Source organism: Fusarium falciforme, chromosome 11 (genome assembly GCF_026873545.1).
Source record: "Fusarium falciforme chromosome 11, complete sequence".
NCBI lineage: Eukaryota > Fungi > Ascomycota > Sordariomycetes > Hypocreales > Nectriaceae > Fusarium > Fusarium falciforme.
The window spans coordinates 1,295,232-1,323,029 of NC_070554.1; the positions used below are offsets into that span (position 1 = coordinate 1,295,232).

The following is a 27,798-nucleotide window of genomic DNA, read 5'->3' on the forward strand; positions in this document are numbered from 1 at the left end:
TAGTCAGCTCCTGTGAATGCGGAGAGAGGCTGCAGAGAAGAGAAAGAACTTGACAAAGCACCGAAATCCATCGGTGGCGGGCCTCATTAGATTGACTGGTAAATCTGAGGGTTGCAATGACGTACCGAGCTTTTTGACTTGTTACATGTGAATTCTCGCAGTCAATATCATGCCATGGGTGAGCGGACATCCGCCTACTCACCCTTCATGCGTTGGGCATCGTGACTCTGCCTCATGACAATGCATAACAGCATTTAAGCATTACATCAAACAGGTCTTAACACTTGGGCATCTTAATTCTCCAGAAAGTGCGGAGACCCCAATATATCATCTCCTGACCCAGACTGACCGTGAGCTGAAGCACCGGTTATTTTGTCCCCAAGGGGCTAGACCGCCACTCTCAGCCAGGGTCTCTGATCAGCTCACCAACCGTCGTCGTCTGGATGTTGTGTGATCCTCGGCTAGCCAAGAATAAATCTTGCGTGGAGACATTCAGATCCAATGGGGCATCTGTTTGAGGTGCCTTTCCTGGCAGGTTGACCCGGCCGTGTCGAGTTTTGACTTGACCGCAATGGACGAGTTCTTTTTATACGGAGCTGCATCGTCGCCTTTTTCTTGTTCCTCATCCCTTCTATTCCCTGTCATTACCGATTCAACCGAGTCAAAAATCCATATTAGGACCTGCCCGAGATACTTATTCACAATCACCTCGAGAACATGTCTGTGGTACTTGTCTCTCGCCCCAGCACCGCTCCCAAGCCAACCGACCCTTCAAGATCTCCCACAGGCCTCTTTCAAATGAGTGGTCTGTCGGCATTGATCAAATCTCCCTTGTCCAAGAAACACCAAGATTCGACAATCTCTCTCGTCTCGCTCAGCTGTCACATCGACACGCCTCCCACAGTTATTCTCAACGATCCTGAGAACCGCAATAGTTCTCTAATCAAAGGCCGGTTGGTCCTCGACGCGCATCATGTCGTTGAGGTAGAGAGGCTCCACGCAACCTTGCGCCTCTGTATCATCCAGAGGAAACCCTTCAAGAGAGGGTGCAGGTGCTGCAAGAACCAAATAACCGAATTGAAGCACTGTTCTTTCATCATATCAACCGCTACTCTGCAACGCGGGAAGTACGAGTATCCATTCTCTTACCGAATCCCCGACGACCTGCCGCCTTCTCTGGACACTTCCATTGCATCTGTCTCATACGAGTTTGAAGCAGAGGCCTGTGTTCGGCAAAAGGGCCAATCGAGCAGGACCCCCAGGAGTGTGACACTCAAACGCAACCTCGATGTGGCACGCTCGCTATTAGTCCCTAATTCAACCCTGTACTCGAGGCGCATCTTTCAGGCAGCTGGGATAGAGATTAGCTGTCACTTTGGCTCCATCATCGACCCCAATGGCATCCACAATGTGCGTCTGACAATGGACGGCCTCACCAGTTATCCTGGAAATGGAGAAAATGTTCAAATCTGGCGACTGTGGAAGGGCTCTTGGAGGTTGGAGGAAACCGTCAAAACCATTGCGTTGGCTTGCGATCGCCACGCAAATGAGATCGAGGGGTCCGAGGATGACAAGGTTCATAAGCGCAGCAAAGTGACCGTCTTGGGAGAAGATGGTATCTACAGCGGGTGGAACTCAGACGACATGCTTGGGACTCTTGACATGGAGTTTGCCTTTGCCTTGAAAAAGGCAAGGGGTCGTGTAATCAACTACGCACACGACACAGGCCACGGAGACGAGGTGGAAGTAACTCACGCGCTGGTTGTCGAGCTGATGCTCGTCAAGGAGTATTTCCACAAGGGAAGACCCGACCTATCCATACGGACGGGAGTAGCGAGGATACTAAGTTCTCAGCACCGAGTCGTTTTAAGCGACTTTGCGAGGGTGTCGAATGTTCCGGTAGATGAGTGTTTACCGTTCTACCAAGAGCTGTTCCCTAGTCCCCCGGTATACGAAGACGATGGCTCCATGGAAGAGACCACGATGCAACCTTAGGAGGACTCTACTTTGCTGCGGTTTTTCTAAAAGTTATAGGCGGGCTTAGATAGTTGAGAGCTGCTTGTTAGCACTTGTTGGAGTTGAACCGAAAATAATGATACCCAGAATCGAGTAATACATACACCCATTTAACAGCCTGAAGGATGTTCAAAGACAACAACACTCGCCAGTGCACACCTTCCTGCCACTGAATCCTGCTCCTGAGTACCGGAGTAAAGAAGGATGCCTGATTGAGTACTTTGGCAGTGCTCCGTTGTGCCGATCTTTGTCTTTGGTCATGTGATGTCAGCGCCATCATCAACCTCACTTTCGTCAGCACAGTCAAAACTTGGATTCATCATCAACCATCCATTGAAAATGAGCGACACGCCTTCTGATACTACGTACGACTTCATCCGTCTGGAAACCAAGCCAACTGCTCGGCTATGCTACAGCTTTAGTCCAACTACAACGCCGACAGTTCCCAAGCCAACTCTCGTCGTCTTTGTCAATGGCCTTGGATTACCACAGGCGGGGTGGGCGCAGACAATTGCTAAGCTGAGAGAACACACTCCGAAGAACCTTCCTGCCCTTCTCACCTACGATCGCTTTGGACAAGGGCAGTCGGTTGACCGCGACCCCGCCGATGAGGGCGCGACAGACCCGAGTCACGCCCATGATTGCATGAGTGCGGTTCGTGATATGCGACAACTCATCACCCAGATCGCAAAGGACAAGATGAATTCCGAAGAACCTGATACTTTGCGCATTGTTTTCGTCGGGAACTCTATCGGATGTTCTCTCATCCGACTCTACGCTCGCGAGTATCCGGGGACTGTGTCAGGTATTCTCTTTCTCGACAGTACCTTGACCGACACGGACTTTGTCTCCATTTTCCCTGATCCGGACGCCGAGTCTTTCGATCCAGTCCTGCCTTCAGGCGTGACCGCCGCGGGTCTGCGAGATGCCAGAGAAAAGATATGGCAGAGGTTCCATCCCGACGTTGGAAGCCAAGAGGGTTTGAGTCGACGGAACCTGTTTCAACTTTTACCGCGCGCCGATTCACCCCCTCTCTACAAGGCTGGAGAGGATGCTCCCTACGTCACAGTGCTGGGCCACGACTTTGAATTTTTCGCGGAGCGCACGGAAATGGACCTGGGGATTCCTGTCGCTGTTATTCAGACGTACATGAACACATACTGGCATCGCTACAATCAGGGCTTGGCTAAGCTCACGGTCCCTGAGAGAAGTAAAGGACCTTTCCAAGTGCCAGGGGCGGGTCATTTTATTCAAGCGGATAACCCTACGTATGTGGCGGAGAGACTGCATGAGATGTTGCAGCTCCTGGAGGTTGACTGATTCGAAACGGATAGATATTGAGCTTCTAGCTGCCATAAATGACGCTCTTTTGAATATCACCGGTGAAGCAGGCCAATGGGGTGCCGTAAGAATCTCGGTGAGCCAAGGTGAGGCACGGTGTGTCAGTGCCGCTCACCATACACCTAGGCTACAAACAACAAACCACAGCTCGGGCTGTTCGATAAGGGGAGGTCCGTGGATACCGCTGGATAGTAATCGAAGTAGGAAAAACATATCTCTTCGAAAATAGATTAGATTGTTCATGTGTAGGCAAGCAACAAGAACAAGAAGGAAAAAAAAACCAACATCAACACGGGTTTGAACCGCGACCTCGGGAGGGCTGATTCAAACTCAGGGTCCTGCATTCTCGCCAGTAGATATCTGGGGACATTTGCCACTGAGCCGTAGCGCCTCGCCCGTTTGTTGGTGAAAGAGGTTCAGCTATTGTGGTATATAAGGGGAAGTCGCAGGTTCCTTAGGTAAACCTCAGAGGGGCATCACGTGAACCCGGGATACACCAGGCTTCCACCCGGACTCGGGAGCAAGGCGAAGCGCCTCCAGAGGATGAGGCTCCGCTGGGAATAGAGAAATCAGATATGGAAGTAGATGAGATGTACTGGGGTTGAATGGAGCGTTTCACAAAGTCAGGGCAGATGCCTTCGACGCCCGAGTCAGGTAGTTCCCACCTAGGATACAGCATGCTTCGGAGTCCCTCCTCCATTGTGCCCACGTTCGTATGCCAACGGATTACCGCAATTGAGGTTTCTCAAACTCCCTACCTAATGGTTGCTACACCAATCAGTGATGGCCAAGCAGCTTTGGAAAATCATGTGAATACTCTCCGAAAGGAAAATTAATGTGATTGCCCGGCTATCTCTGGTATCTCCCATGTATCTACCTCGATCACCCTCCCCGGGGAAGATAACAAATAAAGCACATCCCTTTTCACGCCCTATTCGACTCACACACTCGATTCTGCCCACGACCAGCCTCGAATAGGGGTGCCAGAGCTGGGGCCGAGCGTCAAAGTGGCCTGAAGCTCATGATGAGTGAGCATGGAAGTGTAGAGGAGTATCCAGCTTGGATTGGCAAGGAACCTCACAAGTACATGGACTGCTGATGTTAGTTTGTGTTCCAGTGAAAGAGGCGGATGGACTGAAGAAACTTACCAACATACGAGTTGGATACCCATGGCCTTGTTGCCAGCCTAGCCCCTTACGAAGGTGGATTTATTTGGGTGAAACCGTGTCGGTAGTTTGCGCATGGCGCCTCGTCCCGACCGTCTTCGCGAAAGACCCGATCTCGGTGGCCTTCCCAGTACTTGGCGAAACCTCATAATCCGCCGTCCCCGTCAGGCCCCCCAAGTATTCTTCGCAGCCCGGCTTCCCTCGATGTTCTTCGCCGACAGGCTTGGCTTGGCAGTATCCATGGGGGGGGTTCGGAGTGTTGGTCTTCTCGGCTGGGTTCTTCGGAGTCGGAATCGGCTTGGCGGTTCTCGCGGATTGGTTCGGCTGGCTTGGGTGCTCAAGCTCATTCACAGTACGGCGAGGAGCCCGTTCGGTCTCATGTCGCCTCTGACGGCGCTGGTGGTTGGTCTGACATGGAATTAGCCCATCGAGAAAACATCTTCTCAAGCTTGAACTTGCCCCCTGCCCTCGGTTGCGACCGCCAGAGCCTCGTCGTCTCTCTCCTATTCCTGTGATATGAATGTCTCCTCCCACGAAGTTCAAGCGGATGCCCCCCATCCCGAAGCGGATGCATGTTCCCCCTCTCGAGTTGTGGACTGTTGTCCCCTCAGGAAGTGGACCGTTAAAATGAATGTTCATTGTTACGGCGTTGACGGAAGATGGGCGGGGATTGATTGGCAGGACTACATTGACCATTGTTAGTCTGATCCCAAGGGATGTGCAGAGGTAAGATGATGGTGGGTGAGAAATCAATTGTGCAGCGTCTTAAGTTCAAGGCCACGGGAAAGCCAGCCACTCGACGATGCCAGACTTGGAAAATTGGGCGAAGGTGCATGTGCGCGAAGGGCACTTGGAGGAGAACAGAGAATGGGCGACATTTCGGCGAAGGCCAAGAGATGGGGTGATGATGGCAAAGATGCCGCGAGGCAAGGAGAGACAGCACGTACCTCCGTTGGCTGTGATCTTGTGGAAGAGAAAAGGAAGAGGAAGAGAGAAAGAGAAAAGTAAAAGACAAGAGATGGTCTCCAGTCCCGTGATGATGTGGCTAGGGAATGAGAGCACTCGCCACTTAGGTAAGGGTCCTCATCTTTATGGTCATCCGGGTATGAAGAGGTGGCCCAGTTCCAGTGCCCAGGTGTCGTGCTGAACTGGGCATATAATCATAATCCTTTCTGGGAAGCAAAAAGATGTCTGGTTTAGTGCCTTGATAAAGGATATGGAAGAAGCAAATGCTCCGATATCACATCAAAGAGTCGTTGGAGACATGTTGAGTGCGTTACCCTGCTACTATTTGAATCATCAAGTTTCAGGCGACACAGAAGGGACAAAAGGCCTAACTTTCAACTTATTATCTCATAATAACCCTAAAGAAAGGAAGGTTAATCCAAAGTAAGATAGAGTCTTTAGTAATAATTACCCAACTTTAGTCCAGGTATGCTGAGATCTGAGAAGGGCGGTTTCCCCGAGCCTCAGTTCAGGGATATCGTGAAGGGGACTCTTCCCAGACAAAAGATTAGTAAATAGCCTTAAGTTGCGGCTCGCTTCTCTGATTCAATCACATAGCAGTCGAGGGATACCCATGAGTACCCCGGGAGGATTCTCAAAGTACCCGGAGCTTTTCTCAGACTCTCGACCGTGATGATTTGCATTAAGAGGTAATGAATTTGAGCACATAGTTGTGAAGCACAAGTAGACTTTCTAAAATAACTCTCAAAAATCCTCCTAGGTCCCAACTTTGAGCCCATGAGGCAGAATCTCAAGCTGATGAATTAAGCAGCTCCCCCAAACCCAGCAAGAACCCCAGCTCGACTCGTCAATTTCGAGCCTGGATACGAAGAGGGGACTATCGGACCTGTCAAGTTCTCAAGTTCTAATCTTGCAGTTAGCCTCTCGTTGATTCATTCAGAATTGCGCATTGCAACTTACCTTCTCTCTTGGCCGCCCTGGTCTCCAAAGTATCATGCCAGATCTTCAAAGCCCACAATGCAACGAGTGCGTCTTTGGTTTGCTGCGGAACTGGAACTGAAATCACCAACTTGTGCTGCCCTTTCCCTTCCTCGTGGGCAATCTTCCTGCCTGCAGAGTCGACCCACTGATACTGGCCGCCCTTCCATTTCGACTTGACCTCGAAAAGTGTCTCTTGGCTATCCTGGTCAAACAATCTATCAGATGACGAAGTCTTCCCGGCGCTCAAAATTGCTTTGAACTCGACTTTCTGTAAAAGACTCTTGGAGGCTTGGAGCTGGACGTTTCCAACCATGTCGGACGACGCAGATGTGATGTAATAGGCAGGCAGGTCTGTTCTGTACTGAGCATTTACTGGATGCACGAGATAAAACAGGTGTTGGTTCCGCTGCTTGATCGATGTCATGCTTTCTGCTTCTCCAGGTCCATCATACTCGACACGTTCAAACATGATGGTCGAGCCTTTATGGGAGGTCGAGGTTACCTCCTTGTTCAACTGATAGAGGGGTATAGATGCCGTATTCTCGGAAAATATTGATCGGCCTGATAGCACGAGAGTATTTAGCCCCGGGTTTTCCTCGATAGAGGGTCGCAGGACGCCTGTCGTCGAGTCTGTATCCATGGTGTTTAGCTGGGATAGGTCACTGGCATTCGGCTTGCCAACGGAAAGAATGTGAAGAAGCAGGTTCAAATAAGATATTTGGGTTCAATTTCGTCATTTGCGGTCTGTCTTCCACGTGATGTCCATCACGACCAACAATCACCTAGTTTGTCAAGGCCAAGTGTGGCTGTGCGCTGATCCGTTTCAAGTTTGGATGCCGCGATGTTGACCGATGAAACTGGAGCACACTGAGCACCAGACCAAGAAAAAAAATAGCAAACTGTAGGGAGGCAACGAGAACTTTGCCGAGCTATAAGGACGTAATTTAGAGTAAAATAAATAAATTATACTCTAAAGTCTATATATGATCTTAGATTTATAATCATAAGCCTTCTATGCTATGGTTTAACGGATTAAAAAGTTAGAGTACTTGCGAAATATGCTATTTTTTTTCTTGGGCCACTGGCCAAGATCGATTGGTATTTCTAGAGCCAAGTTTCTGTCTCCTTTGGCTAAAATTATCTTGGCGAGAACCTAGACAAATCGTCTTTCGTCGATAGAACCCGACAACATCCTATGCACCGGACCGTCTGCGATATAAGTGTAAAGATCAACGACAGTGGCAGCTTCACAGAACAGGCTTGTAACGAATGACTCTTGAACGTAAATATCCGGCCGTTATCCAGTACCATTAATTACTGCTTTTTATGATCATGCATTACAAACCCAACCTCATATTAAACACGTCTCATCGTATGCTATTGCTGGCACTTGAATTATGCACCTCAAACGCCACCGTCTTGCTGATGCCGATTTGTTTGGGATCCATCTCTTCCAGGTCAATCTCTGATGACGGTTTCCGATTTTCCCTGCGACTGATGATGCGTTCTTGCGAGCTCGTCCGATCGTGGTTTGTATCCCCGCCTTGCACTTCGACAATGTGTTCGCCTTGGTTCGTCGTCAAGATTAGGTCGTTGCCGCCTGTGAATTGTCGACGTGGGTAACCTGGGATGGGCCGGCTGTGGGATGAGGATCCGTAGACTTGGTTGTGGAAGACAACTTTGGAGGCGAGGATGTCGATACTAGAGCTGATCAGTATGTGTGTTTCCCTTGAAGAGCAGTAGCTGACTTACAGCATCATGACTGGGAACATGCACTCCATGGCGTATGCGAATCGATCAAGCTGCGATGCAACATCTGTCGCGCTCTGAGAAGCCGTTTGGAAAGAGTACGTGATTGCCCTCATAATACCCAGCACTGCCAGCAGCGCAAGCCGAACTTCAGTACTTCTCATCAAATAGCGGAACAGACCAGCCTTGATAGCCGCCTTCAGCGATGTCGACTTGGCCGATCCGAAAACTCGAAGGAGGAAGAAGGCGCTGACACATTCGAGGAGGGCGATCAGGACAAAGTATCCCATGTGGAGGTTGTTGATGATGGTCTGCTCTCCCGTTGACTCGTTCAAGATGCGCCGTGCCCTAACTGCAGCGATGACTACGCGGATGGCCATGATGGCGACAATCATGATCCAGAAGAGACACGCAAAGATAACCCATTGTCGGTTTCGAAGGACTCGGCTTAGGATGATGTAACTGTAGAATGAAAGTCCGGCTTCTTGGACCTACAAAAGCACAGCCAGTTAGTTTTCATATCTAAGATCCGTCGCAGGACGTCTCACCATCCACAGCACATCCGCAATCGCAGAGGCTATTGCCTGTCCCTTGATAGGGTTCGAAAGATCGTAGTAGGCATAGTAGCAGAGACCGTTGGCGATGGCACCAGCGGCCGAAGTAACGATAGGAACGATTGAAACGGGGGAGAAGCTCGTTATACCGGCGACCATCAGTCCAAAGAGGACATTGGCAATGCCGATCGTGCTGAGGATCGACCAGCTCAGCTCATAGTAGACTTCGCTGACGTTCTCGCCTTGCTGTACCATGGTTAATAGGGATCGGCCGGATCCAATGTTGGTTTGCGGCCAAGAAGATGGTTCACATGGTCGGAAACCCTGCCAGCAGGAAAAAAAAAAGCAACCGCAGGAGGGGCACACCCCCAAGCTTATACTGAACAGCCCCCTCCCCGTGGAGTTCCTTCATTCTCCGGGGTACCCCGAACGTAAGAGGCGATTGTGGAGGAATCACGTTAGCGGGTCATCAGTTGGATGGGTGGGCACGCGCGGCATCGGCAAGGGATCCGCGCGAGTCGGTGACACATAAGTAAGACATCCTCAGCAAGTGTCCGGATCCGCGACTGGCGCGCTAGAGTTGGGGGAAATTGCCACAGTCGAGATGGTCGGCTTTGACATCTGAGTGGCTTGGTCGTTGAGCGCCCCCCCGGTTCCCCCGCCAAGCCCCCAACTCTGAAGCATCCGATGCTTTATTCCCGGTAAAAGAGGCTTGCGGAGTGATTAATCCGACGTCTGGTCTCGCATACGGCACAGGTGCCCCCCTGGTCGCGGAGATAGCTGTGCCGCACATTGCCAGGCACTTCCCCCTGGGGCAACACGTTTATGAAGATGGCAGATGGCTGTAGATGACCAATTCTGAACCCATCAGCGGTGTTCCCGAGTCTATGCCTCAGGGGTTCCCCTAAGCTCATGTTGGTTGAGGAATGTGTCCCTTTTGCATTGTCAAGCAAGCACCAGCCATCATGTATCACGAGATTCCGTGGGTCTGAAACCAGGCCCCTTGCTCGAAATGCGCCGAATTTTTCGTCAGCCCTGCTGTGTAGGGCAGAAAAAAACACCTGGCCCAGTTTTGCCATGTGCGTATAGACGACTTGCTTGATCCAAGCTTCGCGCGTTCGCTGACGAGGCCCGCTTGACTAATATGGTAATTACACCGTCTCCTCAGTAATATGAATCCTTCCAAAATGGATGTTTCATTACGAATGAAGAATTCTAACCTTGTCACGTTGGACATTGGGGGCAGAGAGGATGGGTCGTATTCTCAGACATCCTGGAACCAACAGCGGTTTTGTTGGTTGGTGAGGAGCGGTAGGACATGGCACTAGACGAGGGAGAACACGGACTCGGACACTGCCCGAGCCTCAAAGGCTAAAGACGAAGGAATGTCAGCTTTCCAGGTACCCTGGATAGTATGGAAGTTAAATAGAACCGGGTTGTAAAGATCGAGACTTTGGAGCTGGAGCGGCCGACCTACAAAAGACAATAATCCCTCGATACTTCGTGTTCCAATGCCAGGGATGCAAGATGCCAAAAAGGTATAATTTCCTGTCATATTTGACAAGACGTAAAATAATGACACCCCGCTAATGGAAGTGTCATCCGAACCCCGACATTGCTTCCGCTAGCGCCATTGCTTGAAGCGCTAGCAAGGGCTGGCGCTCGCTTCTTGACAATCAGGACTGATGAAACACCCGAGTCGCGTGAGTTGAAGGATGGCATGCCAAGTCCTCGGCCGAGAAACACATTGCGTATTACATACATAGTACACATGGAGCACTGCAAATAGTGTTGCTATCAGTTCTGGAGCCAATGCATGCAGAGCAACACCAGATCTTGCATCATGGACTGCCAGAAAACGGTCTTCTTGCCGATCTCAGATTGCTGTTGTATCTAATCCCCGACTTTACCATGTCTGGCCGATACGCGGAACGCGTTCCGAACACCAAAAGCCGTCTCGACTCCATTTTCCCACATTATTCAGACAATTCTATTCGTCTATTCCCGATAGAGAAGGATATTCGGATTTACTGCGTAAAAAATGTTGACATCTCGACTCCGCAAAAATTGTTGACATCATGTACTCCATAATAAGCGTTGACATCTCTGCACGATAAATGCGCTTCTCGGCCCCAGCTCGTCCATAGCCCAATTTTGCCAAGCCATTCTTCTATAAGATGCAATCTTTGCTTCAATATCGTCGGGCGGCGGCTGCTGCTCAGGCCCAGATCGATCGAGATGTCGAAAAGGCCAGAGGAAACCTCTTACCCGATACCAGACGTGAAGGAGCCAGTCAAGGTCCTTCAGATGAGGAGAAAAAGGAAGAGTCCACGCCGGACTTTTCTATATTGAATGAGTCTACTGCCGACATCGAAGAATGCCCAGTACCAATGCAACGGAACACGACAAACGAGGCAATCCAGCAATGTCACTCTGCTGGAGTTGCTCTCAGCCAAGTCCTGACCGGTATCCATGTTCGAGATCACAACGCTAGGGGACAAGGCGAAAAGATCTTTGTCGTTGATTGGCAAGGCCCGGACGATCCATTGAATCCACAAAACTGGTCTCTTGGCAGACGCATCGGTGTGACATTGCAGATCTCTGTCATCGCAGTCTTTGTCGGAGCTGCCTCAGGTATTGATGCGGCGGTACTCCCGCAAGCTGCGGCTTCACTCGATGTCAGCGAAGTTGCCGAATCACTTGCTACAGGTTCGTTGCGATAAGATCCTATCCACACCGCGGATGTTAACACCTCTATAGGCCTATATCTTGTCGGCATGGGCCTTGGATCCTTGGTAGCAGGTCCATTCTCCGAAACCTTTGGCAGAAACGCAGTTTATACAGTTTCCATGGCTGTGTTCATGATATGGATCATGGCTGCAGGCCTTGCTCCCAACTTTGGAGCTCAAATCACCTTCAGATTTCTCGCTGGGTGTTCCGCCTCAACCCCACTTGTCTGTTCCGGCGGATCCATCGCCGACATGTACAACAGTCTCGAGAAGACCTGGAGTTTCCCGCTCTATGCCGTCACTTCCTTTAGCGGCCCGATGATCGGTGCTGTCATGGGCGCCTACATAGGTCCTTCGACAGTGGTAAGCTGGCGTTGGACTGAGTGGAGTATACTTATCTCCTCCGGACTCGTACTACTCTTGGTCCTACTTTTCATGCCAGAAACCTACGGGCCTCTGCTTCTGCAGTGGAAGGCTGAACACTATCGAAAGATCACCGGGGATGATCGATTTCGATGCGAGCATGAGATTACGGATGCAAGTCTCTTCAGTCGACTCAAAGTCAGCATGACACGCCCATTCCTCATGCTGACTGAACCAATTATCATCGCCATGTCGTTGTACATCAGCGTACTCTACATCGTTCTTTTCACCTTCCTTGTCGGATGGCCATACATCTTTGAGTACACATACGACCTCGATCAGGGACTCACCAACATCATATTCGTCGCGATGTTCATCGGCACCTACATCAACTTTGTCTCCGTCCCGTTCGTCTACCGGAAGACAGCCAAAGCCATACGATCCGAAGGCAAAACCAAGTTTCAGCCAGAAATACGACTATGGTATGCCATGCTGGGCGCTGCTATTGCCATCCCCGCCTCGCTCTTCTGGCTTGGCTGGACCAACTACTCCCATATCAGCATCTGGTCCGCCATTCTTGCCGTTGTCGTCTTTGGATACGGCGTGACAGGCGTTTTTATCTGCGTCTATATGTACATCATCGATTCTTATGAGATCTACGCCGCCTCGGCGCTTACTTTTGTCGCCTTGACTCGATATGTCATTGCAGGAGGAATGACTGTGGTCGGCATCCCCTTTTATGAGAACATGGGTACACACTACACGCTCACCATAATGGCTTGCATATCGGTCGTTCTTGCAGCTATTCCTTACATCTTGTATTTCCACGGGCATTCGATACGGGCCAAGAGCAGATATGCGGTTGCGAGGTGAGCCAGGAGGGCAGTTGGCCCTGTGTTCATGAACGCATCCGAAATGAATCCTAATTTCCTATTGAGTACATGACGTCTATGTACACAAAACTAGCTTAGACACCAAGAAATACATTGACTTAAGAAACCATTCCGTGGCTCCAATGTGGTGGTGATCAATGAGTCGTCAGGTATGTTGAATAAAGCTGCAAAGGAAATATCTAAGGATAAGGTAAGATTTTATTTATGACACCCCAATTGTCTTAGCAACAATTCATTAGAAGTGATGATACGTGCCTAACTGATGTTTCTGAAGCAGCGCACCCTTTGAGAATTGGTGTGAATCGGAGACCTATGGAGATGCATAAATAATGGGCACACTCGATGCGGAAAAACTTCCATTAATGTGCCCACATATTTGTGTCAGCCACGGGGTGATCTGTGTGGCTGTGGCTTGCGCGACCAACTTGTCGAATCTCAGAAGAAGATCACGTGCGATACGCGATAGAGACAAAAGTAAATCGCGAATTGCAGCATCGCTCATCCCAGGCCCTCCAGCCAGGCAGCCACGGGGAATGCTGCATCCAAACAGGAAAAATTCGCGTTCACTGTCATGGCTCACCTAGGAGAATCATGGCAGAAGGCTCTGCTTCACTCTTGGGCCATTTTTCTAGTCATCCTGCCTGGCCCGATAGGCTCCCAGTGAATGAAAGGGTCATGTGATCTCGCCCCACATTTGCTTCCTCTCCCCGCCAAGCCCAGCAATCAACCTCCTCCTTTCATCATCACAGCGCACGCGCCCTTGCTCTTGTGCATCCTTCGCTTCGAGCTCTCAAATGGGTTGACCTCTTTTTCTCTCTTTGAAGTACCCAGAGTCGAGAGAAGCGACCTGACTGGCCTTGCAGAGTTCTGGGGGCCAAGTCGGTTACTTTTCCGTGAGACTCGCTCCTCATTCGTTCTTTCTCGTCACTCCACCTCCGCGCTCCAGCGCATCGCGTCGCATCTTCACGTCACCGCATTCACGCACATTCGAAGAGCCGGTGACTCGCGCCACAGGTCATTAAATTCCGACTTCTACCCATCGAACGAGCGCTCGTCGCCTCCTTCGCTGGAAGAACCGGGGCCTGTGGAAGGGGCTTGCTTGGTCTCGCAGAGTTCTGGAGACTAAGCAGGTTGCCTGTCAGCGAAACTGATCCTCTTTGTTTGTGTGTGTGATGTTGGCTCATCGAGGTAAGCCCCCTAGCTGCTTTGTTGCTTATGGATATTAGGAAGCCTGCTTCATCATGCCTGGATGTTGATCTGAGCACGCCTGCCGTCGTCGAGTGGGAATGCAATGATGAGACGCATCACTTGGTCAAGCCTGACCCCAAGATCGACGATATCAGGCTAAGGATTCGCTTCTGTAACGATACTTCATGCGCCCTCTTCGAATTACGATTTCCCATGAACCTCAAAGGCATCAAAGGCGTTTCAGACGTTTTCATCCCAATCCATCCTCCCTCGATCACTTCCCTCGACTTTACCTTTGCCGCGACTGCTCCGAATATCGTACAACAGAAGTTCGATTGCACCACCCTTCGCCTAGACTTCCAAGTCAGCCGAAACCTCGAAGTACTCGTTCCCCTCGCAGCCAAAGAGCCACTGTCGCCAACCCGGGCACAGTCGGGTAGAGTCCTCGACGCCGTTCGCATGCTCTCCGACATAACCTCCTTTCGCATCTACATTGAGGCCACCAAGCTGCCCAAAGTCACGCTGCAGTCCATCAGCGATGCGATTCGCCAGGCCCGCTTAAAGCCTCTTCGCCATCAAGATGACCTCGCCAGCATGTACCACGGCACGGGAGCTAAGGTTATTCAACTCTGCGCTCAAGTCCAAGACGCTCCGCCATCGTACGATGAAACCGAGCCTCCACCTCCCATGGCTCCAATCAACGAGAAGAAGCGACATCGAGCCGGAAGCGAAGACGATGCCACAAGCCAGATCGCCCTGATCTGGGCCGAGCTCAAGGCGACGCAAGAGCAGAATCAACAGCTCCAGCAACGAGTCGCTGCCTTGGAGAAGGACAACCAAGAGCTAAAAAGAGAAGTCGAGCAGCTACAAGCTGATGACCACAACACTGCGAACGTGCTAGAAGAACTTGACAGCAGGCTGCTTGAGTTGCGGGACGACCACGTGGACTTGGGAGACAAGGTCGATTTTCTCAGGGAGCACGGAGTAGACAGCGATGTGATAGATTCCTTTATAGAGAAGGTCAAGAGTAATATTCTTGACGACATCTCGACGCGTCTGTCCAGGAGCTAAGCCTGTGTCTCGTTTACAACTACTGGGCTGAGGTGCGCTTTTCGTCAATTTGAACCCAAACACGTCACTAACCAACGGAGCTAGATAAGCTGGTCGGCAGATTGAGAGATGTGATGATGATTGGCGCCCGTGCTAAGCTCATGCTGCTCCAAGCTGCGGACGTGGCTCAAGCTTGCCACCGAGGTGTCCATATTTAGGATGGTTTTGGACCTTGGTGAGTTGAGCCCACATTTCACGCAACCTTAAACTAACATCACTCAGAGGATTGTCTTTCCGCTAGATAGCCAGAGGTTGCATGATCGATGATTTATAGAAATGCAACTACCCAATAGATCCCAACTTCCTCATTGCAGTCTCTCATATCCATCATGTCCAGCAAGGTTCAGAGGTCGGCGACACTACCTCGATGGGGAACCCCTCCAAGCTGTCTCCCTCGTACGCATACAGACCATTTGTGAGCGCAATGTCCAGCTCGTGCACTGCCATCTCAAGCGGGTGGTTGTAGTAGTTCATGACAGACTCGGGGTTGGGAAAGCCCCAGTGGACCGATGGGTCGTCTTTCTCCGTCTGGGCGGCGAATTCGTGACGCAGGCCCAGTACGTGGCCGAGTTCATGGCAGAAGGTGTTGACCATGGCGTCGCGGAACACAAAAGCCAGAGGGAAGACCTTAACCATGCGCGACTCGGCAGGGCAGTTTGGAAAGAAGGCTGCGGCTAGGGTTCTGTCATTGGGGGCGTCGCTGGAGTAGACGACAGAAAAGAAGGCATCTTTGCGATCAAATGAGCGCTTGAATTGCACGGGACCGAGGCTCCATGCCTGTGTGGCCACCTCGAAGCAGGCTGCGACGTACTCGCCATCAGCTTTGGCCTGGAACCCATCCAGGTCGACAAAATAACGGAGGGTGGCGTTGACTGAATAGCGAGAGATACGGCCATTGGATCCCAGCTGGGCCGCTGTACAGCTGGCTGTTTCATGGCGCTGCGTGGTGCAATGGTACGTCATGCCATGGCTGCAATGAGAGGGACCCGGCGAGGGCAGGCCTCTATGGCAAGGAAGGGAAGAGCTTTGGGTTAATGCTTTATGGGAACCAGTTAGTGAGTGTCCTGTATGCAATCGAGTGTCGAACGCGGGGGGAGGGGGAGGGGGTGGGATCAAGGAGCTTCGTAATCGAACACGACAGACGCAAAACGCAATTAATGGGAAGGCTTCCTGAGGTAGAGACATAGAGGGAAGCACCTGGCGACAGAAGACGCGGAATATGTGCCAGGCTCACTTACCAAGCATCCCAAGGACCCAGCCGGGCAGTTCTAAAGGGCAATGAAGAGTGTTGAATTGCTCTGGTGGGGGGTAGTCAACGAGTGAGCTGCGGATGGTGATGGGTGGATGGTTGGCCACTTCTACAAAGACAGGACGTAGAGAAGACGAGCAGGATATTTATCTAATTTTCACATTCCTGAAAAAAGAGGCAAGCCAGGAAATCTGGAGGCTCTGATACTAGTGGTAGCAAACCTGGAGGCGCATGACAAGAACAGCCCAACCGGCTGCTTCAGAAAAATGCAACACGACTGGGACAAAAATGTTAGCTTATTACTCCCTCAGGGTAGGTACCTACAGAAATATAATAAATATACTAAATAATATATAAAAAGATATAAAGTGTTAGATTATCTTTAAATTATTTTATTATTATTTTATTTTTAGTTTTTGTCCCTTATTTTGTGTCCTTCGAAGAGTCTTTCTCAAGAGCTATCTTTTCGTGGTATTTCTTCACCTACGTATCGCGCAGGGGCGCACACAGAGCCTCGTTTTTTGTAGTGGCTGGCTTTCTTAAGGCGGCTGCAGCAGCGAGGCAAACAGAACAAGGAGGGTGACGGAATGCATGCCTTGCCAGTTTTTACCACCATCTCCTCTCTCCCGTCCTTATTTATCACTGAAACTGCCTTTCCCGTGTCCCGGTCCTGCGTTCGCCACTCTCACTGGGGCATCTATAACAGCAGCATAAGAGCTTCGAGGCCGGGATTGGTTCAATTGATTCAAGTCGCCCGGCAGGTGAAAAGCTGGAGGTGAAAAAGTTGGCGAGGGGGATGAGCTGCACCTGAAGACGCTCGAGTCGGTGAAATGGGGGGAAGGGTGGTGGAGAGTGAGAAAAAAGCTGGAGGTGACAGCGCTCTGAGACGATCTGGTTGGTGAGGTACGGAAACTGGGCTGAGACAATCTGCCTTTTTAGAAGTCACTTAGAAAAAGCTGGAGGTTATGTACCTTGATGAGGCTGAAAGTTCTATGCCCTGGAAGATGTAGAGTATTGGTACCAATGAAAATCTGGAGGATACCTTGAAGAGCCTTGGGCTGAGGTACCCACGAAAAAACATACAGACCGAGGCCCCTGGCTGGAGGACCCTGGTGTTGGCCGCCCTCCAGCTATAAGTAAACCTGCGTCATCCGCCTTGAGATGGAATGCCACAGCTACCTCAACTCTTCCATATTCTTCTTAAATGAATGCTCTTGATACTTCGCTATTTATCGATCCCATTGTCCGACACTGAACGCCTGCTTCCGACTTCCGACTCGTTATCGTCCTGCCACCTATGATTCCCCACCAAAATCCGCCGGACGCAGACCAGACAAGGCACGTCCCGCCCCGTAGCCGTTTGGAGACAACAGTAGCTAACCGACCATTGAACTCTGCAGTGCCGATGAACTCGGACAGCATGTCGCAAGCAGCTTCTCGCAAGCTCTTTGCTTGTTCGAATATGATTGTCTCTATTACCCTGACGTCGCCCGCGGGCTGCCCATGTTTCGCCTTGTTGAGTCCACCGACTCGTCACCAGCAGCCCAGTGCTCCGTCTCTGTCCGCGACTCTTTCGGCGAGGGAGTTTACATCGAGAACAATCGTTCGGATGGGCTTTGTTCGACCGACTGCCATTGCCGCCGACTCGGCCCCCTAGACTTCGCCTTCACCATCTCCAAGCAACCTGCCCACACCAAGATCGAAGTTCGGAACGAGATACTCCAAAACACCCTCATTGATGTCATCGGTTCAGATGAGCGGCACTCCCAGTGTGATCCGCGTGCCTGGGACGGCGCTCACCTCTTCGCTCGATATGAGGACCTCAAGGCACGCCTGCGAGACGTCATCGACGCTCCGGTAGGAAGCGTTGGGGCTCAGCCCTTCCTCCCCCTCAGGCTACTGGTCGACGGCTTTCTGGGCCAGGAGCAGGAAGAAAGCTTGCCGTGTCCTCAGCATAAGGACCCTAGTGATGTCCTTAGAGACGTGCTGCCAGAGGAGGATAAAAACAGCATGCTAGATGTCAAGCTACTCCAAGCGGCGGGTGATGGCGACATCTCAGTCATCGACGATCTTTTGAGCAACCATACCATCCTACCTTATTCGCACATGCAAATGTTCGTGGATGTTTTGGGCAGACAAATAACTGACGATCTTTTCAAAGAAACTGTGAACATTGACGCACACGATGAGCACGGAAACACGGCCCTGCTCCGCGCCGTGACTGCTGGGCACCTTGACGTCGCTCGGCTTCTGGTCGCTCGAGGCGCCGACATCGCCTGGGCCAACAACCAAGGCGAGACGGCCCTGCACAAAGCTGCACGGGCAAATCACTTTGAACTCTCATATTTTCTCAAAGTAGTCGGTGCAGACATGAACGCCAAGGACAATTCGGGCGCAGCACCCGCACTCAACTCGTTTCATTTTAGAGCAGGTTTCCTATACTGGAGCTTTACATGGAGGATGTCAATGTTTGGCAGGTGGCATATGTCAGACCGTTGTGAACAGACACCAAGCGAGCCAACCATCAACGACTATAGAGACCTATTGTTCAAAACAGACCCAATCATGAACACCGACAAAGTAAAGACAACTATGCGGGGCCTTTTCATCAGAGAGTACGCCAAGGTGAGGCAGCACCTGATTTTCGGCCGAGTACGCGGACGCTTTCCCAACTCGACACGAGCGTGGCGATTTGGCATGACAGCGCTGCATAAGATCTCGCATGGCTACCTGCCGCAAGAGCTCGGCATGGCAATAGCTCTCCTCTGCGTGTGCAAAGCAGTCTCGGCCACGCTCCACATCCACAAACACGATTTATCCAACTTCCAATTCGACGACGAACAGTTTCGACGAGACCTGCCGCGGTGGCTCCTCTTATTCCACGGTGCTGACCGAAAGCTGTTTAAAGCCGCAGCGCGGGACATCTGGAGTGTACGCAAATCTATGTGGACTTTGTACACGCCTCAGACTCTGGATTACCACGACTTATTCAAGCACGCTGAGCGTCGGACATCGGACCTCATTGACGCAGTGAAATGTCTTCACGATATAACTGAGTTCGCTGAACTAGGGGATCCCAAACACGGGCAGCAGAGACCGTCTCAGCAGGATCGGCCCTCCCCGAAGGATCCCGACCCAGGAGACCCGGGTATTGGGGCCGAGTCTACTCAGCACAGGAAGGCCGTAACAGGCCAGCGGGCCTCGTCGCAGAAATCATTACTGTGGGCCGAGGTAATGGCTGGTGCTATCTTCAGTATATTGCTGATATTTCTGCTCTGTGAGTCCTGCCCTGCCCATTCGTGGCGTACCCCTGGTTCAGGTGTTGGCTAATCGACCATCTCTGTAGGGCTCTATAGCCTCTTGACAGGAGCAGTACAATTTATAGCTACAGACGCAGCGAGTTGGCACATCAGCGTGGATGCTCAGAGTGTAGCAAGGAGCGTGCAATCTCGCTTTGCCAACACTTCAACAGTTGAACGGCCTCCAAGCATACAGTCACCCACAGCTGGGCAACATGTGGTTATGCTTGGACAGGACTCCAACGATGATCACCATGTACAGCCTCGGGGGAACCCAGCCTTGAGCCCCTCAAGTGGCGGTGTTCCTGACCTCGTTGATGAGAGTAGGAGGAGGCCGCGCCCCTTTGCATGCCCTGAAAAGCATTGCAGAGAGCGGTTTACAAGGAAGGACAATCGTGATCGGCATTTCAAGAATCATCATGGGCCGGATTCTGAGAAGAAAAGGCCTTGCAAAGCCTGTGGGAAGGAATACAACGCTCAATACTTGCGCGTCCACAGGTGTAACCCAAACAAACCCTTCAAGCGCCGTTCGAGAAGAGGGCATTAGACACACGGGTGGCGCTACGTATTCTGTTATTACTTTATGTAACAATGGATTCTGATTTGGAATGACGCTCTTCTCTATTTCTAACATTTACTCACCCGTCGTAGCCAAGCCGCAGTTCACCTGGCACTCAGGGAGGCGACAGGAGCAGCCACCTCATTGAAGTCGCAATGGGTACTTCCTCTTGATGGGTAAGGATGGAAGAGACCCATGTGTGATTTAGTTATGCGGAGACATGGGAATAAACTCGCACTAGAGGGCACAGTTTCTTTCTTGATGACCCACGCAAAGGGCTGAGATTTCCCCAGCAGGTAAAGAAGCTATGAATATGTAGGCAGACGGATGAGGGAAAAACGAGACACTTGGATAGAGGTCTATCTAAGCTCATAGGCGCCCACATTCGCATATCCAAGGGAGCAGCCAAGCTCTGCTTCACCTGTGGCGCTTCACCCTTCATCGCTGGGCTCGCCGCTGGTCGATCTACCTTGGCATTGACTTGCGCTGGCGCGTTTGCCTCAACTCGCTGGGCGCGTTGGAGGCTGTGACTCTCCCCCGCCCATCCGCTCCGCTCCAAAGCTGATCGTAAGGGCTACTACTCAGAGCAGAAGCTCAATTCTCGCCCCGCCGCACTGCCGACCACGATCCGGACTGAACAATCCATCCGCCTTCTCCTTCTCCTTCTCCTCCTTCTCTTCCTGTTCAACCTTGTCTCTCGGCTTTCCAATCTTGCCTCGACCCCTCCTGTATACAGGCCTCAGCACCATGGCCACTGCCAACGCCCGGATGCTGCAGCAGACTCTGGTTCACTTTCCGGGCGAAGCGCTCGCCTACCACGTCAAGCAGCCGCCTGCCGTTCGTAACGCAACCAATACCGAGCTGACAATACCAATTAACATCATCTTAGTTTTTCCTCAATGGGTCCCATAGCCTCTCCGCTGAGCCCACCGTCGTAGTCACTCTCCCGAAATCGTGCCCCGATATCAAGGCCTTTCTGACAGAGAAGCTCAAGTTCTTTGCTGACAATGACGATGTCTACCGCTCAAGGTTTTCCCAGGAAGGCGCTTTTATCTTCCAGTACATCGAGGTGCCAGACTATGGACTGGATAGTGCCCAGGATGCTGTGGCAGAGGTTCTTGGCGTCGACAAGCCCAAGTCCATAGCGCACAACCCGGCTGATGGTCATCTTGCTCCGCAAGGGCCCTATTCCGGGTTGGCTCAGCCGTACACCAGGCTTGGCGTCTCTTTGCTGATGACTACCGCGCCTTCGTCGTGAGAACGATCCCCAACTGCAAAGTGAGTAGGCCCAACATAGGTGTGACAAGGCTAACCGAGGTGCTGGCCCAGAGATGCCTATACCTACGAGCCTCTGATGGCTGCCTCGCTGAGCGGAAATGAACTGGCTGTCGCTGTCCCCTCTCGACTCTACAGCCCCAAATCAGACAGCCGACCTTTGAATGGGCTGAGAGTTACTATCAAGGGCAACATTCACCTCGCAGGCGTCAAGACTTCCATGAGCAGCAGGGAATACATCAACTACTATGGCCCCCAGACAGAGTCTGCCGAGTTTGTTCGCAATCTGATCGACTTGGATGCCGTCATCGTGGGTAAACCGAAGCTCCTGGCATTTGCCGGCTCCGAGAAGCCTCCGAATCAAGCAATTGATTAATTCCCTTCCTGGAACCCCAGAGGAGATGGCTATCAAAGGCCGGCGGGCAGCTCCACGGGTGCAGGGGTTTGCGTTTCTGGCTACCCGTGGTGCGATATGGCGATTGGCACTGATAGTAAGTGCCGTGCATCTTGATTATTGAGGACTCGACTCACAAATAATAGCTACGGGAAGTGGAAGAGAGCCAGGGCGGGCAACCGGAGTTCAAGGACTCTGGCTCAGCGGCAGAAGCATTTCTATGAAGGGCGTAGTGCCCAGCTCAGAGTCAGTCTTCTGCCCTTCGGTCAGCGTGTTGCCGTGGCTAACATACGGGAAGGGAATTTGCCAGCTTGGCCTTTCTCACTCGATCACTCGAGGATCTCGCTCAGTTCACTCGCCTGTCGACTGGTAACAAACTCTCGGAATCACTGGATAGTAGCGTTGAGCAATCTTTTCCATGTCATCCACTGACCGTGAGCAGCCAACCAAGATTCTGTATCCGACGGATTGGCTACCGTACAAGATAGACGGCCAGCAACGGATGAATGAGGATTTTCTGGCAGCCATGGAGCAAGTTCTTGGTGCTCAACACACCAAGGTCAGTTTGACCCAGCTGTGGGAAGAATTCCCTCCAGTCAAAGCCCAAGGAAAATCAATTGCGGAATACTTCGAGAACGTGAGTTTCTTTCCCTGCCAGCAATGTTTTACCGCTAAAACTGCCAGTCTGGTTTCTGCCTGATGTACTATGACAACTATCACACCTTTGATGACTTTCGACAAGGCTACGAGCAGAAGTTTGGCAAACCCGTCTTCGTGAGCCCATCTCAGGGGTGAGTGTCTGCTTTGAAGCACAAGATCCCTGTGGATGGCGTTTGACTTTTTCTGTTTTGATTTGACAGGGACCTTGGGTCGAAAGTCACGGAAGAGCAAAGAGCACAGGGCATTGCAGAGTGCCAAGTTTTCCGTGACTGGGTCGACAAGCACGTCCTCACGAGAAACGATGAGGGACATGGAGAAGAAGTGATTCTACTCCCGTTGGGGAACGCCAAACTCGATTACAGAGACATTGAAAGCGGGTTCGTTCCTGGTCATCATTCTCCACAAAGCATTTCTGACTAGTACTAGTCCCCCGAGCGTTGTGAAGACTTATGAGCCAAAGTACTTCGGCTCTATCCTGGGACTGCCCCAGATTGTGACACCCAGTAAGTTCCATTCCCAGGGTGCCTTCTCTCCGGATTCCCGGGAGTTGTTTTTATACCAAGACCCTTTATACCGAGAGGCCGCGCTCTCCAGACATAGGCTAGACAACGAGCTTTTTCAAAGGTTGGGGTTAGGTCACGCTGGGACTTCAACGGATGGGTTTCTCCTTGATACCCAATTTGGCATCCTGGAGGCTGCGGGGCACAGCAATCCCAGCAAAGACGTCAAGCTTGTTGGGTGGGGTCTGAGTTTTAAAAGAGATTGGATCTTGAGAGGAACTGAGCGCATGCTTTGGATTCCAACCGAGCACCGAAAGTTGATCATGGATGCTGTACGAAAGAGGTTCGCAATCGTCTGTCCGTCAGGTCGTATTGTGACGATGGAGGTTGCATAGGTCTGTAAATTGAGCTTTTCAGGGCTGATCACTCGATCAGTGGATTTTAATTAGTGAGACTTATTACCCTTTATTACTAAATTGGCAGAAATTGGGTGTGCGGAACTCGAAATGTGATTATCTGATGTATGCGGTGAGATGGCACCTCTTGTGACATCCTCCATCAGCTTTATTCTGAAGAGTATGTCTACTATCTAAGATTGTGAACAAAGACGCAAGAAAGTGCGGAGAAAGAAGAAACAGTCCTAAGAACAATTGCACCTTTTGCCGAGGGCGTAGCTGAGAGTCGATAGTGTCACTGCCTGGTGGAAGTGACCATCTCTGGCAGACAGACCAAAAATTAAGGTTATTTTTAACCCTATCTCAAGATCAAAAGCCAACTCCTGGGGATGCGGGGAATTGACTAGCCTCACTGCCATCTGAAGCCAAGACTCTGTTAAATAATCTCGTCGCAGCCTCTCATTCGCGGGCCATGTCGTTCCAGCTTGTCCGCCTACCATTTGGAACTTCATCTGGCTCTGGTGCGCGCTTTGGTACAACAGCACCCTCACAGCTAGGTTTCGATAGGAACCTGCCGGATTCAACAGCAATGAGCAACTCTATATCAGCGCATCAATGATCCTTGCTCACGTGTGCTCATCTTCCCCTTGTACGAGCATTAAGCCCGATTGAGCAGTTCTAGCAGTTGAGATAACGATGCTTGCAAGCCAAGGCCCGGTGCTTCCGCCCTCCACGACCACAATGTTCCACGGCTGAGCTCTAGTTTCCACGAAAATGACGGTTTAATATAAGCCCAGTTAAGCGAGAACCATAATTTTAACAGGCTTGATGACCCAGAGATCTATAAAGGCTCCCAAACCCTACGCCTACAATGTTGGTAAAGAACCTTACCGCGTTACATTTTCGAGTTTGAACTGCCGATCCATCACGCACTCGAGAAGCGGGGAACTTCCACAACATCCGCCGTGCTTACACACGCAATACAATTTGTATCTCGGATGGCGCGAGAAGCAAGATGCTTGTCTTTAACCCCACCGGGCCAAGGCAGCTCTATCGCCGATCAGGAAGGTGATTTATGCGCCGATCCTCCCCCGCCTCGTGGCCAAGGCGTGCTCAAGCAAAGAGCTTTTGCTGAGCTTCCTGAAATGGTTACCACCGACTGGCTGTGTTTGTCTTGGTCGAGGTATGACGACATGGCGGGGACCTATCCCGAGCTTGAGAGCTCGTAAGCTTACTGCGTGGTGCGGCCTAGGAAAGGAAGCTGACCCGACGTAGCACAGAGTCATGATAGTGCTGGCAAATCAGATGGAGCTTGGCCCAGCTCATCCCTGGTCTTGGATAGACTTGGCCTTTCTGCCTGGTCAATGGCACAATGATGGAGTTGCATGGTAACATGGCACATGGGGTAGATGCAAGCCGTGCATTTATAGTCTCTGTGCTTCCCGGTGATGTCAATCATTCTACTACCCCTCTACGTTGCATCTTTTACAAGCTCAATTGGCATCGCGAGTTAATCATGCGTGTCCAACAGCTTTCTGTTCTTGCTGCTTTTGCTTCTAGCGCGTCTGCTTGTCAGCGCGACTTTAATCTAGAAGCAAGGCATACCCATCGCAAGCCACTTGTCAAGCGCAATGATCAATGGCCTCCGATATTGAATGATCACGAGACTCTCCTGGTTAATTCGTTTGACAACGTCTCCATTGATGAGTGGTCCGACTACTACGGCCACCAGAACAAGCTCGCTGGCTACGGCAAAGACGCTGCGCAATGGACAGCGGACCGATGGAACGAGAATGGCGTGGATGCTCATCTCAGCGAGTACCACGTTTTCCTGCGGTACCCCGTCAGTGCTTCTCTGCAACATACAAGTGCCAGCGGTGAAGTATCAGAGGTAAACCTCAAGGAGGATGTACTAGAGGAAGACGACGTTACGGGGTTGGATGTGATCTCCCAACAGACATGGTTGGGCTACTCTCCTACCGGTAATGCGTCTGCCGAATACGTCTATGTCGGGTAAGACTACTTACGTGAGGGAGACACAGAATGGTCGCTAACAGATACTAGCCGTGGCTCCATCGATGACTTTGAGAGACTCGTCGAGCTCGGCGTTGAGATCAAGGGCAAGATTGCTCTGATCAAGTACGGTGGCTTGTTCCGCGGACTCAAGGTCAAGAATGCTCAGGACCACGGCGCCATTGGAGCCGTCCTATTTACCGACCCTGGCGACGACGGTAACGTCACGGTTGCCAACGGCTACGAGGCCTATCCTAGTAAGTCTTAACAGACCAGAAGAATATGTGAACATGAACTGACTGTTTTCAGATGGCCCTGCTAGAAACCCCAGCTCTGTGCAAAAAGGTTCAACTCTCTTCCTCTCAACTCACCCTGGCGACCCTACAACTCCTGGCTATCCCTCTCACAAAGATGCTCCCCGAGCCGATTACTCTGACGTGATCGCCAAGATCCCCTCTCTCCCCATCTCGTACTTGGCAGCCGAGCCTCTGCTGAAGGCTCTCGACGGCCACGGCATTTCTGCCGAGACAGTCAACCGAACAAGGTGGACTGGAGCACTTGATGCTGAATACAGCACTGGCCCCGCCCCGGGCGTGAAGCTGTCTCTTGATGTGGCATCTCGTGATAGCATTGCGCCGATTCACAATGTGATTGGTGTCATCAACGGTACCAACGCCGACGAGACTATTGTCATTGGAAACCATAGAGACACCTGGATGGTCGTGAGTATGCCCCAATTTCCCCCGCTAGACATTGATGACTGACCACTTTAGGGCGGCAACGGAGATCCCAATTCTGGATCTGCTATCCTTGTCGAGTTCACCAGAGCCCTCAAGAAGCTCCAGGATGCTGGCTGGAAGCCCAAGCGAAACATTGTCTTTGCTTCCTGGGATGCCGAAGAATGGGGTCTCATTGGCTCTACTGAATGGGTTGAGGAGCACGTCAACTGGCTCACCGAGACGGCTGTCGCGTATCTCAACATTGATGTTGCCGTCTCTGGCCCCCGACCTAACCTGGCCACTACTCCTGAGCTTCATACACTCGCGACTGAGACCCTGAAGAAGATCATCCATCCCAACTTTGGTGGCTTCAACATCTCGCTCTACGATGCTTGGCATGAGGCATCTGGCGGTGTTGTGGAGGTCCTCGGCTCTGGATCTGATTACACGCCCTTCCTGCATCGAGGAATCAGCTCCTTTGATGTCGGAAGCTCGGGTGGTGCCGGCGATCCCATCTGGCACTACCACTCCAACTATGATACCTACCACTGGATGGCCACTTTCGGCGACCCTGGTTTCCATGTGCATGCCTCTCAGGGTCAGTACCTGGCTCTGATTGCGTACCACTTGGCCAGCGATGAGATCCTTCCCATCGATACCCAGAACTACGCTGTCGAACTTCGAGCCTACTATGACGACCTCGTCGAGTACACCGAAGGAGCAGGTGCCGACCTGGATCTTTCTGAGCTCGACGAAGCCATCAAGCACTTCAAGAAGAGCGCCGACGAGGTCAAGGCCCTCGAGAAGATCGCTGTTGAGCGCAACGACGAGATCCTGAAGAAGGTTGTCAACCACAAGTACCGCGACTTCCAGCGTGGTTTCATCTCACAGGGAGGTCTTCCCAACCGTGAGTTCTACAAGCACGTCGTCACTGCTCCTGGTCTCGATACCGGATATGCTGCTGTGACGTTCCCTGGCATCACCGAGGGTGTTCAGTATGCCAAGGACGGCGACTATTCCGTGGCCCAGGATTGGGTTAGCAAGACTGCTCGGGGTATTGTCGTGGCTGCCAATATCCTCAAGACTTGAGCATCTTTTTGTGGCTAGCATTGTTTCGGTGTTAGTGGTGTAGGGGTGGGAAGAGACTGGTTTTGCAGACGGGGTGGCTTCATTTCAAGTCAATCCTTAACTTTACGATTTGATGCTAGATGATAATGATAGTAGTGGCTCTATGCTACAGTTTATTGCGCTTATTTACAGTCCTGTCTTACAAACACAGTCATGCTGTACTTTCGCCTGATCTTAAGAGACACCATCAACAGCTTCGATCAACCAGAATTCCCTTGTCGCCATGCAAAAAGATAGTCGAGTAAGAAGAATTTCCGAACCGGATCGAGGGGACGTTCGGGGCAAGGTAACGACGAAGACTTGGCGAATTGGCGACGATGAGTTAGAGGTCGAAGAGAGAGGTCAGAGTTGGAGGCTTGAGGCTCGGTTATCGAAGGACAGGGCCGCGTCTGTGATCTGTAAATTATCGGCCACGCTCCATCGTTCGTGAAGAAACTCACGTCCAGAAGATATTCTCTGAGAGGCGGCAGTGATACTCAACCTTCCAGTAGATTGAGATGACGCTCAATCTGCCGTACCCGCCCACCCAACCGTCTCAGGACCGTGTTGGG

At 51.4% G+C, this 27,798-nt stretch overlaps 9 protein-coding genes across 9 annotated transcripts; 6 read left to right on the forward strand and 3 right to left on the reverse strand.

Annotated features, from left to right (window-relative positions):
• Positions 1–717: 717 nt before the first annotated feature.
• NCS54_01334200 (LDB19 domain-containing protein) lies at positions 718–1,995 on the forward strand (the record flags this gene model as incomplete). The annotated part of the gene is made up of 1 exon (XM_053158542.1): positions 718–1,995. One exon carries the CDS (start codon positions 718–720, stop codon positions 1,993–1,995), a length of 1,278 nt encoding a protein of 425 aa, XP_053014517.1.
• Positions 1,996–2,355: 360 nt separating this feature from the next.
• NCS54_01334300 (AB hydrolase-1 domain-containing protein) lies at positions 2,356–3,336 on the forward strand (the record flags this gene model as incomplete). Its single annotated transcript, XM_053158543.1, has 1 exon — positions 2,356–3,336. The coding sequence occupies one exon, from the start codon at positions 2,356–2,358 to the stop codon at positions 3,334–3,336; it is 981 nt and encodes a 326-aa protein (XP_053014518.1).
• A 3,057-nt stretch (positions 3,337–6,393) lies between these two features.
• Positions 6,394–7,110, reverse strand: NCS54_01334400 (Hypothetical protein; the record flags this gene model as incomplete). Its single annotated transcript, XM_053158544.1, has 2 exons — positions 6,394–6,398; positions 6,450–7,110. The coding sequence occupies 2 exons, from the start codon at positions 7,108–7,110 to the stop codon at positions 6,394–6,396; spliced, it is 666 nt and encodes a 221-aa protein (XP_053014519.1).
• Positions 7,111–7,837: 727 nt separating this feature from the next.
• On the reverse strand, positions 7,838–9,028 carry NCS54_01334500 (Hypothetical protein; the record flags this gene model as incomplete). Its single annotated transcript, XM_053158545.1, has 3 exons — positions 7,838–8,171; positions 8,223–8,710; positions 8,768–9,028. The coding sequence occupies 3 exons, from the start codon at positions 9,026–9,028 to the stop codon at positions 7,838–7,840; spliced, it is 1,083 nt and encodes a 360-aa protein (XP_053014520.1).
• A 1,922-nt stretch (positions 9,029–10,950) lies between these two features.
• Positions 10,951–12,738, forward strand: NCS54_01334600 (MFS domain-containing protein; the record flags this gene model as incomplete). Its single annotated transcript, XM_053158546.1, has 2 exons — positions 10,951–11,482; positions 11,534–12,738. The coding sequence occupies 2 exons, from the start codon at positions 10,951–10,953 to the stop codon at positions 12,736–12,738; spliced, it is 1,737 nt and encodes a 578-aa protein (XP_053014521.1).
• A 1,235-nt stretch (positions 12,739–13,973) lies between these two features.
• On the forward strand, positions 13,974–15,017 carry NCS54_01334700 (Hypothetical protein; the record flags this gene model as incomplete). The annotated part of the gene is made up of 1 exon (XM_053158547.1): positions 13,974–15,017. The coding sequence occupies one exon, from the start codon at positions 13,974–13,976 to the stop codon at positions 15,015–15,017; it is 1,044 nt and encodes a 347-aa protein (XP_053014522.1).
• Positions 15,018–15,383: 366 nt separating this feature from the next.
• Positions 15,384–16,019, reverse strand: NCS54_01334800 (Hypothetical protein; the record flags this gene model as incomplete). The annotated part of the gene is made up of 1 exon (XM_053158548.1): positions 15,384–16,019. One exon carries the CDS (start codon positions 16,017–16,019, stop codon positions 15,384–15,386), a length of 636 nt encoding a protein of 211 aa, XP_053014523.1.
• A 1,789-nt stretch (positions 16,020–17,808) lies between these two features.
• Positions 17,809–19,635, forward strand: NCS54_01334900 (C2H2-type domain-containing protein; the record flags this gene model as incomplete). The annotated part of the gene is made up of 1 exon (XM_053158549.1): positions 17,809–19,635. The coding sequence occupies one exon, from the start codon at positions 17,809–17,811 to the stop codon at positions 19,633–19,635; it is 1,827 nt and encodes a 608-aa protein (XP_053014524.1).
• A 5,268-nt stretch (positions 19,636–24,903) lies between these two features.
• NCS54_01335000 (Hypothetical protein) lies at positions 24,904–27,208 on the forward strand (the record flags this gene model as incomplete). The annotated part of the gene is made up of 4 exons (XM_053158550.1): positions 24,904–25,400; positions 25,452–25,657; positions 25,710–26,122; positions 26,174–27,208. 4 exons carry the CDS (start codon positions 24,904–24,906, stop codon positions 27,206–27,208), a joined length of 2,151 nt encoding a protein of 716 aa, XP_053014525.1.
• Between the last annotated feature and the right edge of the window lie 590 nt (positions 27,209–27,798).